We start from the raw sequence: 21,218 nt of genomic DNA on the forward strand, positions 1-21,218 counted from the left end.
CACGTTCACCCACCTGGTCACTGTCGTAAAGTGCCTGGAGTGGACTTCGGCCTGACTTCCCGTGCCAGCTGGTCCCCAGGATCCTATCCTCTGCAGCTGGAGAAGAAAGCAGAGCATTTTACTTCCCTTGCTACTACCTCTCGGGTGCTCTCTTGAGATGCTAGGACGGAGGAAAAGAGCTCCCAGGACGAGAGTCTAGGTTAAATAGGAGTTGGTGTCACCTTCTATTTAGACCCACTCAGCTTCCTACACTGAACTAGCAACTTGTCCCCTTCCACCACTTGCCAAGCTATCTGTCACCCTGGGTGTGACGCCTTGAGAAAGGTGGTCACCTCTGGGTTAGGATTTACTGGATTCAAGTCCCACCTCACATACTCAAAGGTGTCAATGCGCTTCTTGCTGCTGCCCACATGTGGGATTTCTAAATGCAGATCCGGGTCTGTATATGGCCCTACACACCACATAAAAGTTCTGGAGCCAGCGGATGGTTAAATACATTATACATGACATCATAACAGCCCTAGGGTGTCTTGGAAAAGTGTACTGAGCACCCCATTGTACTAGACATCTTGCAGGCATTCATAAAATTCAGACCGATATGTGATTTTTAAATTGTTGGTGTCCCATATAACACATCGGGAAACTGAGGCAATAGGTGCTCGGGATTTAGGAAAATCAAGCCGTAAGTGACATGCCCACATTGAATCAGTGAGAGAGTAAGGAATAGACCTAGAAGTCTGAGTTCAAACTCATGGCCTTATAAACACGAATCACTCTCTCTCACACACGCATACACCCTGCTCTTTATCTGAGATTTAAAAGAGCCTGGTCAGGTTAATAAGTGTATTTGTAATACAACTTTCCTTATCCCTGTTCTTTGTAACACCTGAATCCCTGAAAGTTTTCAGAACTAACATTCTTAAATTTACTTGTCAGGACTAATGCTGTGTGTGTTTGTTTTAATTTTCTGTATTTCACTACATTTGGACTGCAAGCCTAATCAGTTTCATTTTATTTTGTTTCTTCTCGTCAGTTTCATTTTCTGGCTCTCCCTACTAGCAAACTGTGGCAATGTTTGAACTGCAAACGCTTCATGGGTCATGTTTAAAATCAAAGAAAATACTATTTACATGGAATGCAAGAAAATGCATCTATCTTCAAAATATTTCTGCCAACAAATAAAACCGAAGTTCGGGGTACAAACATTTCATGCATGTCCTTTTAAAATAATAAAACCACAAATAAAAGGCAACTGCATTTCACAACTTCAATTGCAACTGCCGAGTAACTTGACCCACGTGGACATGAGAAATGCCACTGCCTACTGGGCTGGATCAATGAGGGAAATTACTCAACAGGAGGTAACAGAGAGCAATCCCAACCGTTTTATCTGACAAAAGGGTGTAATAGCATTTGTGCTAGGCAGTAACAAGGGGACAGACTAAGGTAAACATTTCCAGGCTCAGGTCACTTGCTAATTAATAGGGAAGTTGTCAAGATACTTAACCGTTATAAATTTGTTGTCTTACTTGCTGTTTTTTAAAAACTGCTCTAGTGTTTGAAACTAAAGAACCTCCTGCTCAGTTTTTATTTCTCTCTGTATTACATAGATACGCTCCTTTTGTACTGGAGGGGTGTTTAAACTGGTGTCAGACTCCAGGATAGATCCTACCCGTCTGCGGTGTTATTCCAGTTTCCAAGGCAAGTGGAAATACTGAGGAAAAGTTTTCATTTACGAGAACAATGATGTTTCTAGCCCTTAGAGTTGTGAAAAACATTCCAAATGGGACTTGATGCAGTGCTGTCTGCCTGAGTCTGCTGACAGCCTGAAGCAATAGCTATCAAGGAAGAGTGAGATACCTTGTATATGTCGGATTATGTTAACTCTGGAGCCTAATGGCAACAATTTAAACATGCATATGGTTAACCATTTAAACTGCTGGTTGGTCTAGCAGAAACATCCAGCTCATGCATTTATCCACAGCCGATGGATGCAGGGCAGCTATGAGCTGCGCTCCTTCAGGCCCCGTCAGTTTAAAAAACTGCCCTGCTGTAAGTGGTGGCACCCCAGAGCGCGGCCCTATTTCCCCCTCCCTCATCTGGCTTCTAGGCTGCCCCACTCCCTGCCTGGGTGACAAAGATTAAACGTGGGGAGCAGGGAAAGCTTCCCTTGGGTGTTCTCCTCTCTGGTCACTAGGGGACATGGTAATTGTTGCTCATCCTCCCACTCTCTGATCCCTGCTCAGTGCAGTAGGGAGGCAGAGATAGTGTTCAGGGAGAGGGGGAGCAGGATGGAGCTGATCAGGAGACTGGAGAGAAAGGAGAAAGTCTGCTCCGCACAACAACGTCCCTGCTCAGGCCTGGGAAGGAAGAAAGGAAGAAGGCGGATCAGGAGTAGTGGGGGAGGTCTAGGAGATCTATCCTCTTAAATTCAAGTCACCCCCACCCCGGGACAGAAGAGGGGAGGAGGGAGAAAGGCAGGGGAGACCAAAAGGCAGATAAAAAGAGAGAGAAGCAGAAAAAGGAAGGAGGGGGGGAAGGTAGCAAGAGGTGCCTCTGGGGCAGGGGGTGTCCTGCATCACTGTATTCCTAACACTGGAGCATATCTGGCCCTGGGTAACCCCAGTGATGTCAAGGGGAGCTGCTCTGGCTTACGTTGGGACTGAAAGTGGCCTTTAAAAAATTTAGTTACTGATAGAGATGGATTCAAACCAGAATCTTGATTCCAAATCCCCTCAGATGTTTTGGTGGGGAGGGGAGATAAATGAGAGGTAACAGTTCAGATTAGAATCCCACCCCAACCCCCTGAAAAAAAAAAAAAAAAACCACCACAACCCCAAACTGTCAGGGGCCTGCTTTCCAGTTCTGGAGACGTGAAAATCTCCCTGGCTCACCTGATGTGATGAGATTTCTGCCTCTTTTGGTCAAAATCTCCCAAGATTTGGATGCCACTGAATAAATACCCAGTGTTGATTCAGCCTGAATCCCAAACAGCCTGATACCAACTCTTGATGCAAGCCCAGTAAATGGGGCTGCTCATGTGAAAACGGGTGACAGGATTGAGCCTGAAAGGACATCACTGCGCACTCCGCTACGCACTAAGTCCTGCACCTGGGCTAGCCCTAGCTTTGTGACCTCCCACCACATAGCCCTTGGTAATACTGCAAGTTGGTCCTCTCCATAAGATGAGGACACCCCAAAAAGTTCAGCAGCCCAACATTGCAGGATGCAGGTTATAATTGCTGCAGGGACATTTTAAAATGCAAAGAGAACATGTCACATGGAGGTTAAAGCATGAAAAGAATTCTGCTAATATTAGGGTCTGTAAATATACCTGTTTTCAGCAAGCTAATCTAGGGTCTAAGACACGCAACTGTAGTCCTTTTGAAACATAGCATTAAAAAAAAAAAGAAAAAGAAAAAAAAAGACCACACTTTAAGATCTGAGCACAAACCACTGCTAAATCCACATACACATAGGAAATGACACTTCCGGCAGCATTAGATGATCAAGGGATTACTCAACAGGAGGTAACAGGCAGTGGTGCTAGGTTCCTCCATCCAATGTAACCGTTACCCCGCAAGTGGGTGTAACAACATCTGTGGTGAGGAGAGCTGAGGGACGGGCCTGAGGCATGCAGTGCCAAGCTGCGACACTTGCCCAAGGGGCTAAGAGTTTGCATTGCCAGGCTGAGTCGAAAGGCAAATGGTCCTCGTCCTTTTAAAAATCCATTATTTAAAACCTTGTTGTTACAACAAAGAAATAATAATTTTTAAAAAGTGAAAATCTGAAACTGCAAGTCTGTTTCCCAATGAGTTTTAAATCCCTTGTTATTGTAGGGCTGCTTTGCGTACTAAGCCACTCACACTGGCTTAAAGAAGAACAGGAGTACTTGTGGCACCTTAGAGACTAACAAATTTATTAGAGCATAAGCTTTCGTGGACTACAGCCCACTTCTTCGGATGCTGTGTTGCCAACTCTCATGATTTTGTCAAGAGCCTCACGATAACTGTTTTCCTTAAAGTCCCAGTTCCTGGAATCAAGTGGATATGTGATGATGTCAGTCTTCATTCTTAAAGAGAAAGTACGTTTCTAGCCTCATGACTGTGGAGAAAGCTTCAAAATGTGACCCCAGTGCACCCTAAAGGCTCAAAAAGCAGAAGGCAAAGAAAAAAAAAACACCAAATCTATTATTTGTCTATAATCTCCTGATTTTAAAGCCAACCTCATGCTTTTAGTTGAGCCTGACTCATGATTTTTGAACATTTGGGGTTGGCAATACTGTTGTCGGGGTCCCCGGCGATTGTGATTGTGCGGGATGCACGGTGGTTGCTTGTGAGCACTGGGATGGCCAGCACTGCCTTTAATTCAAAACAGCATGGAGGGATTTGCTTTGGGAAAGAACGTGCTCACAAACAGTCACATGTCTAGCTGCAGGAAATAACTGTACCACCAAAGACTGACTGCTGAGGTTGACCTGGGGCCCTCGAGTACACAGGGCTCAGTTTAGTAAGTTGGAGGCAAGGGGGCTTTAGCAGCGGTATAAGGACTCCAGTGAATAGCATTGGTACAGGGTCCTGTGGGTCATATGAAGAGCCGGCTCTGGGGGCTATGTGCTCAGCTGGTAAGAGCCCCCGCCCCAGCACAGGTGGCACTTTTGAGCAGAACAGCAGCATGTTGCAGGCCAGCCAGAGGGGTGCGTGGGGAGTGGAAGGAGTTGCGGGCAGGGCAGATCCAGCAATTCGGTGCTCCTGCGGCCGGGCCATTGGAGCCTGAGAGGGGTTGGTTTTAAGTGCTACGGGTAAGTTTGAAGGCAACAGCAGCAAAGCCATGGAAGCAGAGCTGCAACTTAGACCAAGGACTTCCCTATCCTGCACTGTGTGCCACAGTGCCCCCCGGAAAGCCCTGAATAGAGCAGCTGCAAGCTGTCTCCCCTTTGTCCCTGCACCAGAGCAAGATCTGGCCCAGAATTCCCCCCTTCCATAGATATACATACCTGCAACAGCCCGGTCAGCTTGGTCATGGGGCACGTACTGTGTACACTTAAAAACGGCTGTTGCAATGCTGATGGAGGGGCCTTAGAGCTCTGAGCTGCCAACGGGCAGCAGCCAGGTTGCAACATTTCGTAGCTCTCGGCTGGTTTAGTTTTCACAAGCGATTACGCCATCCCCTGGCCTAGTCCCTTGCCAAACTTTCACGGTTGACATCCGAGCCAATTCAGGTTTTATAAGCACACACACCCCAGGAAGCATCCTACCCCAGAAAACTTTTGTTTGCTTTACACTAATTCCCTAGAAGAAAAGTAGATGAGCGTCCCGGCTGGGACAGTAACGCATCTGAGTCCCAGCTCGCAGCCATGTTTAAAGCAGAATTTGAAACCCGCGCCCAATGGGGTCAAAGCACCGACACAACCGCAAGTGACCTCGCTCGCTGGGCCAGCAGTCCCCAGCAGGACAGGAGCTTTGAAGTAATATGGCTGCTGAACAGTAATGAGGGTGTGCGTTCTCTTGGAGGCGGGATCGGAGCTGCAAAATCAGAGGCAGGTGGCAGTGTTTAACAACTCACACAGTGGCAGATGAAGACGTGCTCAACGGGACATAGGCCTCGTAGTCGGAAGGAGCCTCGGTGCAGCAGCAAGGCAGAGCATAGGTGATGGCACCATGCATTGAAACTTCATGGAACACTCATTCTACTTGACAACAGAGGTCACTGAATCTAGTTTACTCTACATGGGTTCCACAGTGTATTTGTGTAACAAAGAACCCCCTGCTCCTCTGGCCTTGGGTCTGCCGCCCGCACTCCCAACTACGGCTCTGATGAAGCCCCTTGCTCCTGAGCTGCGGCACCCCACGCTATCCTATTCTTGGAACCAACTCCCTCCAATAGCTCTGTTCATGTACTTCACTCTCGCCCTATGGCCCCCCCGTCATTCCAGTCCTGAACCTCCCTACAGACAGCTCCTCCCACACAAGCCAAAGCAGACAATGGCTCAGACTGCAAAAGCAGAGCTATAAAGTGGCTTCCTATTGAACGCTGGCTAAACTGCACGGACTGAGCCTTGAACTGGAAACCAAGTATATGGCTGGAGGGGGAGAAAGTCTCAGGTTTTTATTCAAACCTGTTTCTTCCATTAGGTTGGGAATGAACCATGAATTAGAGGAGGGGGCAGGTGGGGAATTATATTTCTGAACATTTATTGTTACCTTGGCTTCACTTCAAGAGACTGAGTGGAAGAAAACGCCCCCATGGTTCTGCTGGGTATCTTATAGTGGCTAAGTTGCCAGGCAGGAGGTACCCTTGCTATGGGCTCTGGGCTCTAAGAGGTTGAGGAAGGGGACAGAGCCAATAGGTAATGGAATAGCCGACAGTGGGGGAAACAGGGTAGGTTCATGGATCCCTCTCCATTTTGGGATCACAGCCACAAGTACAGCGGATGCTCCATCACGCAGGCTGTTCCAAGATCATAACGTTTTGGCTCCAGTTCTGACTTTACAGCCCGTTAGTGACTTTCCCAGAGTCCACATCCAGCCCCCTCCACACATGGAAATCCCAGAAAGGTTTTGCACAGCCACAGTTGTTTCCATACACCGGAATACAGTTTAGCCAGCTAGATCCAGTTCCTGTAGGGAAGAAACCTCATACTTCTGCACTGCCCCACCCCATTTCTCAGACCACTAAGAAAACAATGAGGGTGACCAGTGAGCATGAGACCAAGATGCAAAGTTGGAATCCAGTGCCAAACTTTAAGGCGCAGGGGCAGGAGGGGGCGTGTTTGGATTGGTTACAAAGTTCAAAGGCTTATCTTTGCCATAGACTGGGAAAGGGGGACAATAGAGACACAGCGGGTGTGTGGTTGGGAGAGATGGGAAGGGGCAGAGAAAACACTTGTCAAGAAACCAGAGGTAATCAGTACCCATCACGTGATCAGAGACTAGAAGGAAACAGGTACTTTTTAGAGTTTTCTGTGCTGCTGTTGCTTTCAATCTTCCCTGTGGAGCTTGAAAAACAAATCAACCAACCAACCCACACTCCAAATTCTACTAATATTCCATCGAACACAGAAGCTATTATCCTGCAGCAGTTTGATAGTAATAATTGTTCTCGGTCTGGGGTTCAGCTGTTTCACTTCACTCTTTTTGGAAAAGTAGAAGGAAATCAATTTAACAGGGAAGTTCTAGGCTTATTACGCAATAAAGTGGGCAGAAGTATTACAGGACGCAGATGTCCCAGGGAATGCTTTGAAAAACAAGATGTTTAGAAAACAGGGGTGGCTGCTATCAAATCCTATTTTCTGCACTGCAGAAGATTGTGTGAGAGGGAAAGTCCTGTTTCAGGCCTCCTGTCTTGATTCTATTCCTCCACATGCAGGAGAACCATGGGAGGTTTGTTGCGTCAAACAGTACAATGAGACAAAACAGAAATTGTGGTACCCAAACTGCAGTGAACTGGTCAGATTCTGCTCTGAGTTACACTGGTGTCAATTTGGAGCAGCTCTGATTAGCATGTTTATTGTGGTAGCGCGTAGGGGCCCCACCAAGATAAGGGCCCCATTGTGCTTGGGACTATATGAACACAGTAACAGAGAAGCCCTGCCCCAGAGAGCTTACAATCTTGGCAGACAAGATAAATCTTTTCCTCCACCCTGTGTCTAAATACACAAGCAGATAACTTCAGGGGAGTTATTCTGGGTTTACCTCAGTGTCACTCAGAGCGGAATTTGGCCCAATGTCCCCTAGAGATTCCCAGGAGACATCTGAACTCCTTCCATATTGCATTGAAACACCCGATCCTGTTCACTGTCCGAGAGTGCATACTGGAGTCGACAGACCACTGGTCTGATCCACTATGGCAATCCCTATGCTATTCTGATAAACTGGAGAGCACTCTGTGTTTCTTAATAAGGCAAGTCACAGAAAAGGCTGGCCCCTCCACAGCTGCTGAACAGAGCCCAGTATAGCATAAAGCCTTGTTGACATCATTGTGAAATATTCCCAGTGCAAGAATGAGAGGACCCTTGATCAATTTAAATGACAAGTTTAAAGATTAATCAAGAGGAGAACTTATTTTTGTGGCATATAATTAACCTGTGGAACTCACTGGTGCAGGATGTAATGGTGTGAAATAATTCAGTAAGTTAAAAAAAGAATTAAGTATTTATGTGAAGAAGAACAGCTTCCACAGTACAGTGAGACTAGCCAAGGAAAAAGATATTAAGAGTGTTATCAACCCCCATGCTTCAGGGCAGAAGCTGATCACTAGCTTGGTCAGGAAGAAATCTTCCACCCCACCCTCCTTGTTGCCCAGTCACATCATGGGAGCTGTACAACATCCTTTTGAAGCAGCAAGGGATTTTTTCTTCCTGCTGATCATGCTTGTTGACCACAGAGGGGGCGTTACATACGCTTTTATCTATGTATTTTGCCTCCTCCATCTAGCAGTACAGAGGGCAGTCACTGCAGAGTGGGCAAACTCTTCCAAACACCAAGGGTCTGTGGGGCTCTGATACCACCCTGTAACTAGGTAACGATACCAGCAGCAGGATACCAGACTAGATAGATTATTAGATAAGTGCCCTGGTCTGGCAATTCTTGCTCTGTGGAATATGTAGGAAGCATTGCAGCCATATTCCATAGGCATTCTGAAACCGCCACATGAGGCAGTGACAAGGTTCCAGGAGCACACAAGGAATTCGGCCCTTGCACAGGAGAGAATGAATTGGCGTGAGGGGCTGGGCTGTACACGAAGCATGAACTGCAGTCTGGAGCCAAGCGGCGGGAATTTAAACAGCGAGTGCAATGCTAAAGTGAACACACGAACTGGGGCAGCTGTCCCCCACGTAGGAGCTGGAACCCCCTACTGCTCAGGGCAGGCCAGGGGCACCCACAGGAAATACTGGGCCACAGTCAAGAGAAGAACATCTGCACCCTCTGTCCAATGTCAACGGGCAGCCGACACATAGCGAGCAGGGAAAAGTTGCTCCATGCGTCGATTGAGGGCCTGCAGCCAGGACCTACTGTTCAGCTGGAGGAGGAGCTAGGAGCTTTCAGTGCTGAAACAAAAGGCATGGCAAGCAGCCCTCCAATGGCGCCATTTCCCCCTGCTCCCTCAGCATCTGTTTTACAGAGTGAGTCCATGTGCTCCAGGGAAACGATCCAAGGAGAGGGAAAGAGGTTGATGATTCTCCAGAATCCCAGGCCAAGACCACTGAGTAGCAGCAGATGACATCATGGCCGTCGGCAGCAACAGGCTTTCCCTGCACTGCGGTGACGCTGCAGAGACAAACCAATACTAGCATCAGGGAGACAGATTCTAAGGGTCCATGGGAATCGGAGTATTAATATCTAATGGGGGCACTGTGAGGATTTGCTAGCTAGTACTTTGAAGAGGAAGGGCTAGATAAGTATTATTGTAATGAACTGGCTGGTGACCCACTACCTTGTACGAGACAGAATGAGAACTGCTCAGAACTCCCTAGGTACTATCTGTATCATCAATGAGAACAAGAGCTTAGTACAATTCAGAAGAAAGACTGGCCATTTACATGGGTAATGACAACATGCAGTTGTACTAGTGAGGATAAAAACACAAGGGATGTAAATTTTCAGGCTTCAGGGCAAGAGCCATCCATTGATGGGGCTTAAGAGAAAACCAATAGGAGGGAGGCACCATTGTCCACCATGGGGTTTCTTGCACCTCTCTGAAGCACTGGGCACTGACCTCTATTAAAGACAGGGAAGTGGGCTAGATAGAGCACTTGTCTGAGGCAGCAAGACCACGTCTAGGTGGTACCCAAGCTATGTGTGTACATGGTACCTCCTCTATAACCAGCTGAATTCTTATAGTTGCTTCTATGAGTCTGTTGTCTATGGTGAAGTTTGAGTAAAGAATATTGTAACCTGCACAGTCTACATGGGGCCATTCTATTAACTGAAAAACAGGAACAAGACACCTAGCTTTCTGGTGACTCTATCTTCAATACCTATCCACACCCTACTGGTCTCCAGTCCATCTGCCTTTTCTATAGCATTATTAACATCTCTGCCAGGCTCAGACACACATTTCCTACCCTTTCCTCTTCAGTCCACTGAAGTCCCAGTCTATTTAACAGCATGAAAAGGCCAGGGAATTGACCTACTTCTGCTCGCACCCAACCCAACTTAATTTACCCCCACTTGGCCTGCTACCGCAATTCACTAACCCCTTTGCACTCCTACAGTGCCAGGCCACTGCGGAGAAGGTAGGAAAAGACACAGAACAGAAAACACAGAAGACTTTTTCCACAGCAAACCCAGGACCAAGCCACACCACAAAAGAGGGCTGTCAGAGTTCTGAAGATGCAGATTGCGTTTTTGGAAACACAGATTGGAATCGTACCTAAATAAAGCTAAACGTTGGCAGACGAGGCTGATATGGGCTGTGCAGAACCAACACCAGTGGTGATTCAGACCCAGATTCTGTTTTATCTCAGCAGCCAACGTTCAGATTAAAGGTTTCATTTTGGCTCCCAGGGGAGAAGATATAGGCTTGTGGTTAACAGAGGGGATGTGTGACTCAGAGGCCAGCAAACCGGCTTAGGACCCAGGAGACCTGGGTTCTATTCATGGCTCTGACCCTGGCTTACTGGGTGACCTTAGACAAGTCACTTCCCCCCCTGTGCCCCAGTTTCCCCATCTGTAAACTTGCCTCCTTTGAAGAGCACTTAGCGGCCTACAGGCGAAAAACACTATATCAGACCTAGGGGGTATTAATTATTATTATGCACAGTAGTAAGAATCTGGAAAGCTGGGTTCTCTTCCCAGCACTGCCACTGACATCTCTGGGCAGGTCACTGAAGACCTGATTCTCAAAGGTGCTGAGCACCTGCCGTCCCCATAGAACTTGTGAGCCCTCAGCACCTTCAATGTCTGTTTGCCTCGGTTTCCCCATTAGTAAAATGGGAATAAACGATATTTACCTCCTATCCAGGGGTGTGCAGACAGGTTAATGTCTGAACAGTGCTAAGTGTTCTGCCACAGGAACCAATGCCTTCAGTGCTTAGAAAACGGGCATTCTCTCTCTCTCTCTCTCACACACACACACACACACACACACACTCACTCTCTCTCTCTCTCTCTCTCTCTAAAGGGTTAATCCTGGTAGAAGTACTGATCTCCATATTGTTGCCTAATACACACTCCCTTCATCCCTCATTTCCTGTTGTGTCTATGCAAGACCTAAAACGAGAAGAAATGATAGCTCTTCCTGGAAGTCAGAAATTATGGCCTTGCGCATTAATTATGGTCTGTGACTCCTGGAGGCGGAGAGTCTGAAAGGTGATTGGGAGGAACTGCTTGTATTGTAGGAAGACACCACTTTTATGGCAAGCCTCAAGCCACCCTTCCTGGGGACAGCTTCTCTCTTTTCTTTGTCAACATTTTGAACAAGATTCAAAAAAGACAAAAGGAAAAACCACTGAAGAAAACCCACAGCAGGTCAGCCTTCATTCTGGAGACCTGCATTCCGAAGCATGTTTGGGTATCAAGTAAAATGAATTTACTGCTCTGTGCCTGGCCCTACCATGCAAATAAAAGCTACTACCTAGAGTGATCAATGTTGGTCCAAGACTGGAACAGGAAGGGTCTGAAGGTCAGGATTGAGGTGCATCAGCAGAGCTGCGCTGGACAGGAACAGCAATGTGACACAGCTGTTTCCAAAGCAGCCCTCAAATTTTGTGACATACACAAGAATTCTTTGCACTTTCCATTCACAGCTCTCAATGTGCGTTATCAAGGTGAGCGAGCATTTTCACTTCATTTTTCAGACAGGAAAACCGAGGTACAAGGATTAATTGACTTGCCTGAAACCACACAGCAAGTCAGGGGCACAACTGGGACTAGAACCTAGATCTCTGTCATCCTTGATGGCCATTGGTTTCTCCAAATTTTGCTGCTACTCCCCCCCCCCCCCCGAAATATGAGCAAGTTTGGGGGGGCGTGGTTTTGGTGGATAAGTGACTTCCAAATAGAAACCAACCCTGATTACAAGAATAAAAGCACCAGCCCACTAAAGCAACTTCCTTGTTAACAAAGTAACCGCACCAATAAAATGGAAACATAGAACCCTGTGATCCAATTTAAGAAAGGAGACGGGACCATAGTATTCAATGGGGGGAGGGGGGAGAGATCTGCAGCTGTTGCTTAGTGATTGTCCCATTTTCAATTCTAAAATCCAAGAGGAATTAAAACTGGAAAAATATTTCTGCACAGCAGAGTGAAAAATCCAGACATTTTGCAGTTTGAGCTCAGTTTTCCTTCTCGGTTTTTGAATGATGGCTGGAATGATGATGATGTTCCAGTTGATGTCTGGAAGCTGTGACGCTGTATGGAAAAAGCATGGCAGCAACAGCATCCTCCCAGGGCGATGGTCCCTGCATGCATAATGGATATTATATACAGCCATGATCTGCCTAGAGGGGTGGAGCATAGGCACTGGGGTGAGGGTGGGGTGTAATAGACAATAGACAAATAGACAAAACAGGTCACCCAGGGGGAGGGATAGCTCAGTGGTTTGAGCATTGGCCTGCTAAACCCAGGGTTGTGAGTTCAATCCTTGAGGGGGCCATTTAGGGATCTGAGGCAAAAATCCATCTGGGGATTAGTCCTGCTTTGAGCAGGCGGTTAGACTAGATGACCTCCTGAGGTCCCTTCCAACCCTGATATTTTAGGAAAAACATTACACAGAGCGAGGACTAAAAACTTAAGAGGTCCTGGCCCCAGCTCTGCGCTCTAATCAGTAGCTCTATATCTATCTATACCCAAAGTCTTTGTTTGTTTAGAGATACTCTTAAGCAGCAGATAAATTGGGGAAGTGGAAGAGTAGCATTCACTGAAGCGCCACCTACAATCCGAGCTCCTCCCCACTCAATGCACCCAAACAAGACACCAATCACAGTACATTGTGCTGATCTTCATAATATAATTGACCCTTTCCTTTCTTGTGTGCTGTGATCAGCAGTGAAAAAGGGTAACATTTCTGGCATTTAAATTGCCATCATTAGTCTTCAGAGTTTAGGCCTCATTGGGATTAATAAAAGCTGTTCACATCTCTCAGAAATAGTGTTTCAGGCTGTCTGCAAACTTGGGCACACTTCACTGCATAGGTTCATAGCGGGTTCACTCTTGGGAAGATTATCTCCACAACCACAAGGACTAGAGCCCTGGGCCCGGATTCTCAGAAGTGCTGAGCGCCCTTAGTCACACCTGTAGTCAATGGGAGATGCACCTCAGCTGCATTTTTAATTTCTAAATGAAAATGTAGATTTTGGAACACAAGCTAGCCACCTCCTGAAAACTGATGTGCTCGCCCACTTTGACTCCTGCTATTAAACTTCAGGTTGATAATTTAGTGATTCTAAAGAGCCGGTAATATAAAACGGCATTTGCTTATTAAATTAAAATTTTCCATAAATCCACTGTATCATTTGCTTGGGTTGTTAAATTCACACATTCTTTGCAGCTTTGTAAACACAAACACAACAGTCTTTCCCTAGTGCAAGAGACCCAGGAAGTGAAACTGACTGGAAATAGGAAGTGAAATTGACTGGGTTTCATTGAAGGTTTTCCTGTAACACTGGGTCCACTGGCTCAGAGCCTCCTCCTAGGAAACGCATTTTTCCCCACATTAAACTGCAGGATTTCACCGACATGCAAGTGCTCATGTGCGACAGTCTGAAATTAGCCACTCTTCCTTCTTGCACAATCCTGATTTGCATCCTTCCAAACAGGCTTCTCTGTTCTCCAAGCAAGGGCTTGGGACAAAATGCATAGAAGCTCCTCACAGCTGTGGCTCACCACCCAGATGTCTGAGTACTGATAAGAGTTTGCAAACTTTGTTTACCTCCAAACCAGAACAGTTTAGCTCTTGCCGTTAACATGTCTGGCGTCACTAAGTAGCCTCATGACAAGATGCACTTGAGATAAGAGTCATACGTTGCAGCTGGATTTTATATACAGAGGAATCATTTTATGGCCAATGACACATCAACATTTGTACTTGCACATGCTAAGGTAGGAGTAATCAACCCTCAGTCTTCAGGGTATAACCTAACACCCACAGGGAGCCCCCACGGAAAGCACTGCTCAGCTGGCCAAGTGTGTTACTGAAGGGGGACTGGACACTGCTGCAGATGGGATACGCATGACTGTGAATGGACTTTGTAGAGATAAATCCCCACTCACCAACTGGGGAAAAGACCCAGTGCAATATCAGCCGGATTTTCCTCTCTCTAGAGCTGAGCACAACGCCTCACACTACAGCAAAACCCCAGATCCAGACGTTCCTCAACACAGGGGAAGCACGGATCGGGACCCAAACTTTCCAGCTGGTCCCCATCTCAATAATGGGCTATGCCAAAATGCCAGATCCAAAACCCCCAAAACTTTAGGGGAGTTGGGAACAAAGTACAAACTCTGGCTCTGACACATCTCTAATATTTACAGTATGTATGTTAGTTGCTCCAAACTGACAACCTCCGTGGCTATAGCTGGCAGTCCGGAAATGCCAGTGTTTTAACTGCTAATGGAACTCCCCGCCCTCTTCTCCCAGCAGCCCCTCTGTACTGTGTTTTCCCAAACTATGGCTGGATCAATCTGTCCCAAATGGGATCAGTTCATTGGAGCATCAAAGCCCTGTCACAGAGACTCAAGGCAAAACCTGAGTGTGATGAGCTGTCTGCCCCACACAAAGGCCTGAATAGGTTAAAACAGGCTGATTAACCTATAGGTTGCACCTGGAGGGGAGCCAAGGATAAGGTTTAAAAGCTGATGAAGCCCAGCTCAGGGAGGAGCGTGGATAGGCTTATAGATAGTAAGTTGGTGGTAGGAGAGGGGCTGCAGGGGGGAGCTCTACACTCACTCTCTAGAGAGGAAGGAGAAGTTCTAGGACAGCAAGCCCAGGAACCCTGCCTGGGACTACAGACTCAGGCAAGAAGCCGAGAGGGGGCAGTAGCCACGGGAGCAACGATAAATGCAGAGGTGGGCCGAAGATAGTGAAGAAAGGTAGGAAAGTGCCGAGGGAAACAGCAACAAGGTGGGAGCTTGAGCAGACTGGTTGCTGGGCATAAGGTCCCTGGGCTGTAACCTGAAGTAGTGGGTGGGTAGTGGGTTCCCCAACTGGGAAAGTGGCACAGGCTGGGCAGAGGATCAGAAGACTGCCTGAGACAGTTTGTCCAATGGGGCTTTGTTACCCCGCATAGTAATCCCTGTGATGCTGAGGATGGGGCCGCTCCCTCCTCACTCAGCTGACAGAGAATTTGCATACTGCGGTATCCTGCCTGGGAGGTGCCTTGGGTTGGGATATCATACTGATCAGCAACAGGCTACGGTAAACTGCAGGGAGACAGGGATGCAGTGCCAGTTTGCTGTGGCTACAGGCAGCTCCTCAACAATCAGCATCAGATATTCCATCCACTGACAACCAGGCCAGCAATATATACATTGCTTTTACTTATTCCTTCACTCCGCAGACCATGATTCGTTAAAGGGAGGTTGCTCTGCATTTCTGTCCACTGAGGTATATGTAGAAGCACCAGCTGCCTTCAAGAGGAGACTTTCCCAATGCTCCAAGTATTGGCTCACAAGCTCGGGGTAGGAGAATAACCCTCTGTTCGTCATGAGCCTGACTCGCAACCCTGCCATTTCCTGCAATGAGTGTGAAGGGACAAACCAGAGAGCGATGTGGAGCCAAATGCAGCCCTGGTGCAAACAGATGCATTTCCCATTGACTTTAATGCAAGTTGCTCCTGTTTACTCCAGGGCACAGTTTGGTCCTAGGTTACCAGGCTAACCTGTGCAGAGGCTTCCAAAGGAATGAAATATCCCTCCAGCATATCGCACATTATAATAAGCCAGCCCAACAGAGTAGAATGCCAGAAGTGCATTGCTACAGACATGCACCACGGGATAGACTGGGCACAACTGAGGCTATGAAACCCAGAGCCACAGGAAGCACTTCAGGGCTTGGATTTTGTCCCAGTCTTGGTTCCATGAGCCATCTGTATAGAGACAAACCCAGCTAGAGGCATAGACCAGTGCACTCTTAACTGAGGGAAGGGGGAACAGAATGGTTTGGAATCTGAACCCAGATATGGATCCAAATTCTGCAGCTGGCCCTATCTCTACAATGGACCAGATGGAAAACTCTATACACAACTCCTCTCTCCCCACCCCCAAAGCACCCCTCCAAATTCTGGGGCTGGTTTCCCTCTCTACTTCGGGGTGCTCTGAGGTCCACTGATGGCTTTGATGCAAATCCAGGTGAAAGCACATTCATTTTGACTGACATTTGCTGTGAGAACCTAACTCTCAAATTGAAGCTCAGGGTGGGTGGACATAGACAGTAGGACCTCCTCTCCATATAAACAAACAAATGTGATTTTAATGGATCCCTCTGAAATGACCAGTTGAGTCATGAATCCCAGGTTTTGGCATGGGACCTAAAACCCTCAGATCTGACCTTCATCTTGTTCCTAGGTGCATGAAGTCCACCCCCCGCCCTATCTCATTCTCTCTCTGCATCAAACTCCTTTCTAATAAAACATGGGTTCATGCCACAAAATTCCAAGTGGGTTTTAAACACATCCAGAGTCCATTCAACGCTGGGATATGGGGGGCCTGGTTCAGCACGATGGGGAGAAAAAGCCATTTGCAAAATTCAGATTTGCTTTGCAAACACTCCCAAATTCCCAGGTATTTGGGCCATTTGAGGCCAGCAGACCTCTGGTTTCTGCTGCTTAAAGCACAGGAAATCCAGCAACTCACCAGCCAGCCAGGCACTGACCTACATCACCCTTGAATAAAATCTTTCTACTTAATCTCTACTGTTCCTTTCCTCCAGATGTATTTCTCTCCTTCTACCACAGGCTGTTTTCTTTGCTGCTAGTGAACTAGACGGCCTTGCGTGTTTGTGGCCTGACAAAGCATGGAACAGACGCTCCGTTCTGAGCAGAGTCTGGAATGGGGGATCTGACACATTCACGCCCCAGACCGAACACCTAGCCTCAGCCATCCAATGGGAGCCTGTCAGCTGGCACAGGCCTGCATCTGGCACTGCTTTCCCAAGGGGCCCTCCCAACTGCATTGACAAGGGGAAAAAAAACAGTGACCCTGCAAGGCAGTGCTTTAGTTCTGTGAGCAGGACACGGGCGGTAGGGAAATCTATTGGTTTGACTTTGTCAAGTGTTTTCAGGTGAGTTTGGCTTTCAGATTTCTCTGTGAACAGGCAAGGCAGTGCTGCCAAGTCAGGCACTAGATGAGTTTCCCCACCTGTAGCAATACCAGAGCAGCTCAATCCTGGCCTAAAGTCCTCCCCTCATCTCCTCCCTTGTCCTGGATCTCCTTACCAGCTCTACTGATGGATCTCAATTCTGACCTGCAGCAAGCCCTGCTATCCCAAGTCTACTCCCTTGAGCCCCAGCTCTGCCACTCATTCCAGTCCCGGAATGCTTGTCCTGTGTAGCAGGAAGGCTAGGAAGTTGGTAAGGGATGGTGTCTGTTGCTAGGGCGTGGCAGGAGGGTTAGGCAGACTGAAGAAGGCTCAGGATTGGGCAGTGGGAAATCAGGATACAGCTTAGAAAGGGAAGTTCATAGAAGATTAGGGTTGGAAGACGCCTCAGGAGATCATCTACTCCAACCCCCTGCTCAAAGCAGGACCAACACCAACTGAATCATCCCAGCCAGGGCTTTGTCAAGCTGGGCCTTAAAAACCTCTAAGGATGGAGATTCCACTACCTCCCGAGATAACCCAGTCCAGTGAAATAGTTCTTCCTAATATCTAACCAAGACCTCCCCCCACTGCAACTTGAGACCATTGCTCCTTGTTCTGTCATCTGCCACCACTGAGAACAGCCAAGCTCCATCCTCTTTGGAACCCCCTTTCAGGTAGTTGAAGGCTGCTATCAAATCCCCCCTCACTCTCCTCTTCTGCAGACTAAACAAGCCCACTTCCCTCAGCCTCTCCTCATAAGTCATGTGCCCCAGCCCCCTGATCATTTTCGTTGCTCTCCGCTGGACTCTCTCCAATTTGTCCACATCCTTTCTGTAGCGGGCAGCCCAAAACTGGACGCAATATTCCAGATGTGGCCTCACCAGTGCTGAATAGAGGAGAATAATCACTTCCCCTCAAACTGCTGGCAATGTTCCTACTAATGCAGCCCACTATGCCGTTAGCCTTCTTGGCAACAAGGGCACACTGCTGACTCATATCCAGCTTCTCGTCCACTGTAATCCCCAGGTCCTTTTCTGCAGAACTGCTGAAGTTGCCTATCTATGTACGTAGTTATGTTCTTTGAAGCCCTGCGGTAATCAGAAATTAGAGGATTTTTTTAAAGCATCCTCTCAAAAATAACGTAACCTGATCATTTATAGCCTTACAAAAAGGGGGCACAGTGGGAAAGCCCAGGTGGTAATTTACATTAGCTGATAACAGGCAGTCTTGCAACCAGTATCCCGAGGCACCTCTTTCCACAAAGTATTCACCACCAGATGGAGCAGAAGGAGCCTAGCCATTCACCACTAAAGGCTTTAAGGGTATCCAGGCTGCCCAGAGAGGATAGCAGAGTTCTCGGGCACAGGACCAGAGGCCTCACCGGAGGCAGCAAAACAGTGCCAAGGAGAATGGAGGGTAATGAGCAGAGGAGTCCAAGACAAACCAAGAGACACTTAGGCATTTCAGACGGTGGTGCTGTGGGGGACACATACACGGGCACTAGACTGAGAAATCCATGAATCCCATTCCCTGCTGTAATCCAGATTGGGAGCTGAACCCAGGGCTCTGGAGCTGAAAGGCCCCACTGCACCTCCCCAGCCCCCCTCCTAACTGGCCCTTTAGAGTACCAATGAATTAGACACGTGCCATTCAAGCCTCCTGCCCTAGATCACACCAGAGGGGGTCCAGCAGCCTGGTCTAATTCTCACCATCTTGCCTCTTCCACAGGAAAATGTGAGCAAGAGTCAAAGTGGCCTTGTCATCCAAACCACCGAGCCCTGCCCTGATACAGCAGCCTTCTGAGTAGCAGCTTCCAGCAACACTTCAGACGAAGCCCCTGCCAGCCCTGGCTAGGGAACAGAGCTGGCACCTACCACCACCATGGACACAAACACTCTTCTGAAAAAAATAAGGAGCCAGTGTCCCCGTCTGACAGCATGTCTTGTCTGAACACTTCCCCGCCCCGTTAATCCATAGGCTGAGCCATCTCACCTCAGCCCTGGGCTCCATTTCCCTCCCTCAGCCTAGCGTGAGTCTGGAGTGACTCCATGGACTGGGAGCGTAACCATGGCATCAAACTAGTGAGGTCTGAATCCAGCCCCCTCTCGTCACCTTTCTGGGAGATGCCTTTCTCCAAGGCCTGGCAGTCTAGGCTGCTCAGCATCTCGGAAAAATCAAGCTATTATTGTTCTGTGGTCCATTGGTTAGAGGAAAGTGGGGGTTAGGAGATCCCGAGTTTATTCCCGGGGAGTTTGCCGCTGACTCCCTAGGAGACCTCAGACAAGTCACTTCCCTTCTCTGGGAGTTAGTTTGCTGACTTCTAAAAACCAGGGATCCTGGTCTTCACCCACCAACCGGAGATTTAAGGATGAAAGCTCTGTAATAATGCAAAGCATTATTCTTTTTTTAACAGCATGTCAATCCACTTGGAAATGTTTTTGATGAAAACTGAAGTATGCCCTGGGTTTTGGTTATCTGCCATACACTCCAGGGTGCTAAAACCATCTATCTAAAACCAGCCTTCACTCTGGAGTCTAGTCACTAGTAAAGCCTTGTCTGAACACTCAAGGTGTACTGGTTTCACCCGAATGTGGACAGTTATACCCGTATAAAGGGAACAAGCTATTCTGGTATGAAGCACTTTTATACCACTATAACGGCATCCACACAAGAAGGTAGTAACGGCTTATACTGGCCTAGCTTATTCCCCTTTCCAGCATAGCTCTGTTGGTTAGGGCTGTGAAGAGGTGTGATCCTTGACTGACAGCTGTGCTGACAAAAGCACCTAGAGTAAACAACTGTACCAGCAAAACTGTGCTTTTACCGGACTGGCTTGTTTCATTTGTGGCGGGTGGCTTTACGAGAATGGTACAAAGTGCAGCTTCGCAAGCCCATCTGGGTCCGCACTAGTGTAGTACATCTGTCAGTATCGAACACTAGTGTTGCTACGCTGGTAAAGCGCTCCTAGCAGAGACAGAGCCTCGTATCACTATTTCCACAGGGGAAGGGGAATAAGCATGGTACAAGGCACTTTTATACGGACACACTGCGTCCACGGTAGGGCGCTGTACTGGTATAACTATGTTGGGAAAAGAAAATCATCCCCCTATCTGACGTAGTTCTACTCGTACAACCATCTGTCTGTAGACCAGGCCTCAATCACCCAGGCCTCAGTCTTCACCAAAGGGGAAACGTTGATAATGCTCCAGCCAGAGGCTTGTGTGTTCCTAGGGTGACCAGATCGCAAGAGTGAAATATCAGGACACACTGGGGAAGGGGGTGGGGAGATAAGAGCCACAGGTGACCGGAGCCATGGGAGACGGGGGGCGCACAGCCCTAGGAAGCTGCAAGAGGGGTGTATAACCCCTGCTGCAGCCTGTGCCACAAGCCACCAGGCAAGGACTCATGGCCCCAGCTCCAGCCCCCAGGAGAAGCCACGGGGCCGGGGCACAGGGTCCTGGCTCCAGCCCCCAGCTGAAGCCGCAGGACAGGGGCACAGGATCCTGGTTGCAAAGTCAGACCCAGTTGCGGGGCAGGGGAACGAAGGGTCCCAGTTCTAGCTCCAGCCGCAGTCACAGTAGGGAGGGCCCCAGTCCTTCCTTCAGCCCCAGCTTCAGCGACTGACAGCTGAAACAAAGTAGCACTTAACAGCCTGCCACATATTTACAACCAGTGGGTCGGAACGTGGCGCAGTAAAGTGGCATACTCCATATCCACAAAGTCAAACATATCCTTCGGTGCTGCTACTCTCTTAGCAGAACTGCTGAAATGACTGAATGTCTTCATCACCAGAGTCTCCATGTCAACTTGCAGGGTATTGCTAGCACGTTTTGTTTGTTTAAATTCTGGTACACTGATTGTCGCTTTCCATAATTCATGTTTGCATTATCAGTGCAGTAGGAAGACACTTTGTTCAGGTCTAGTTTGTGTGTCGCAAGTTTTTCAAGTAATGTGTTGCTTATTGCCTCTGCAGTCTC

General features: G+C 48.0%; 1 protein-coding gene across 1 annotated transcript in view; it reads right to left on the reverse strand.

The window, feature by feature from the left end:
- CHST13 (carbohydrate sulfotransferase 13) overlaps positions 1-21,218 on the reverse strand; it is a 69,023-nt gene that overhangs the window by 11,846 nt on the left and 35,959 nt on the right. The window contains exon 2 of the mRNA XM_054034298.1: positions 14-96. Within this exon, the coding sequence (XP_053890273.1) occupies positions 14-96 (83 nt within the window). The remainder of the gene's footprint in view (positions 1-13; positions 97-21,218) is intronic.

The sequence above is a fragment of the Malaclemys terrapin genome, chromosome 7 (genome assembly GCF_027887155.1).
Source record: "Malaclemys terrapin pileata isolate rMalTer1 chromosome 7, rMalTer1.hap1, whole genome shotgun sequence".
Lineage (NCBI taxonomy): Eukaryota > Metazoa > Chordata > Testudines > Emydidae > Malaclemys > Malaclemys terrapin.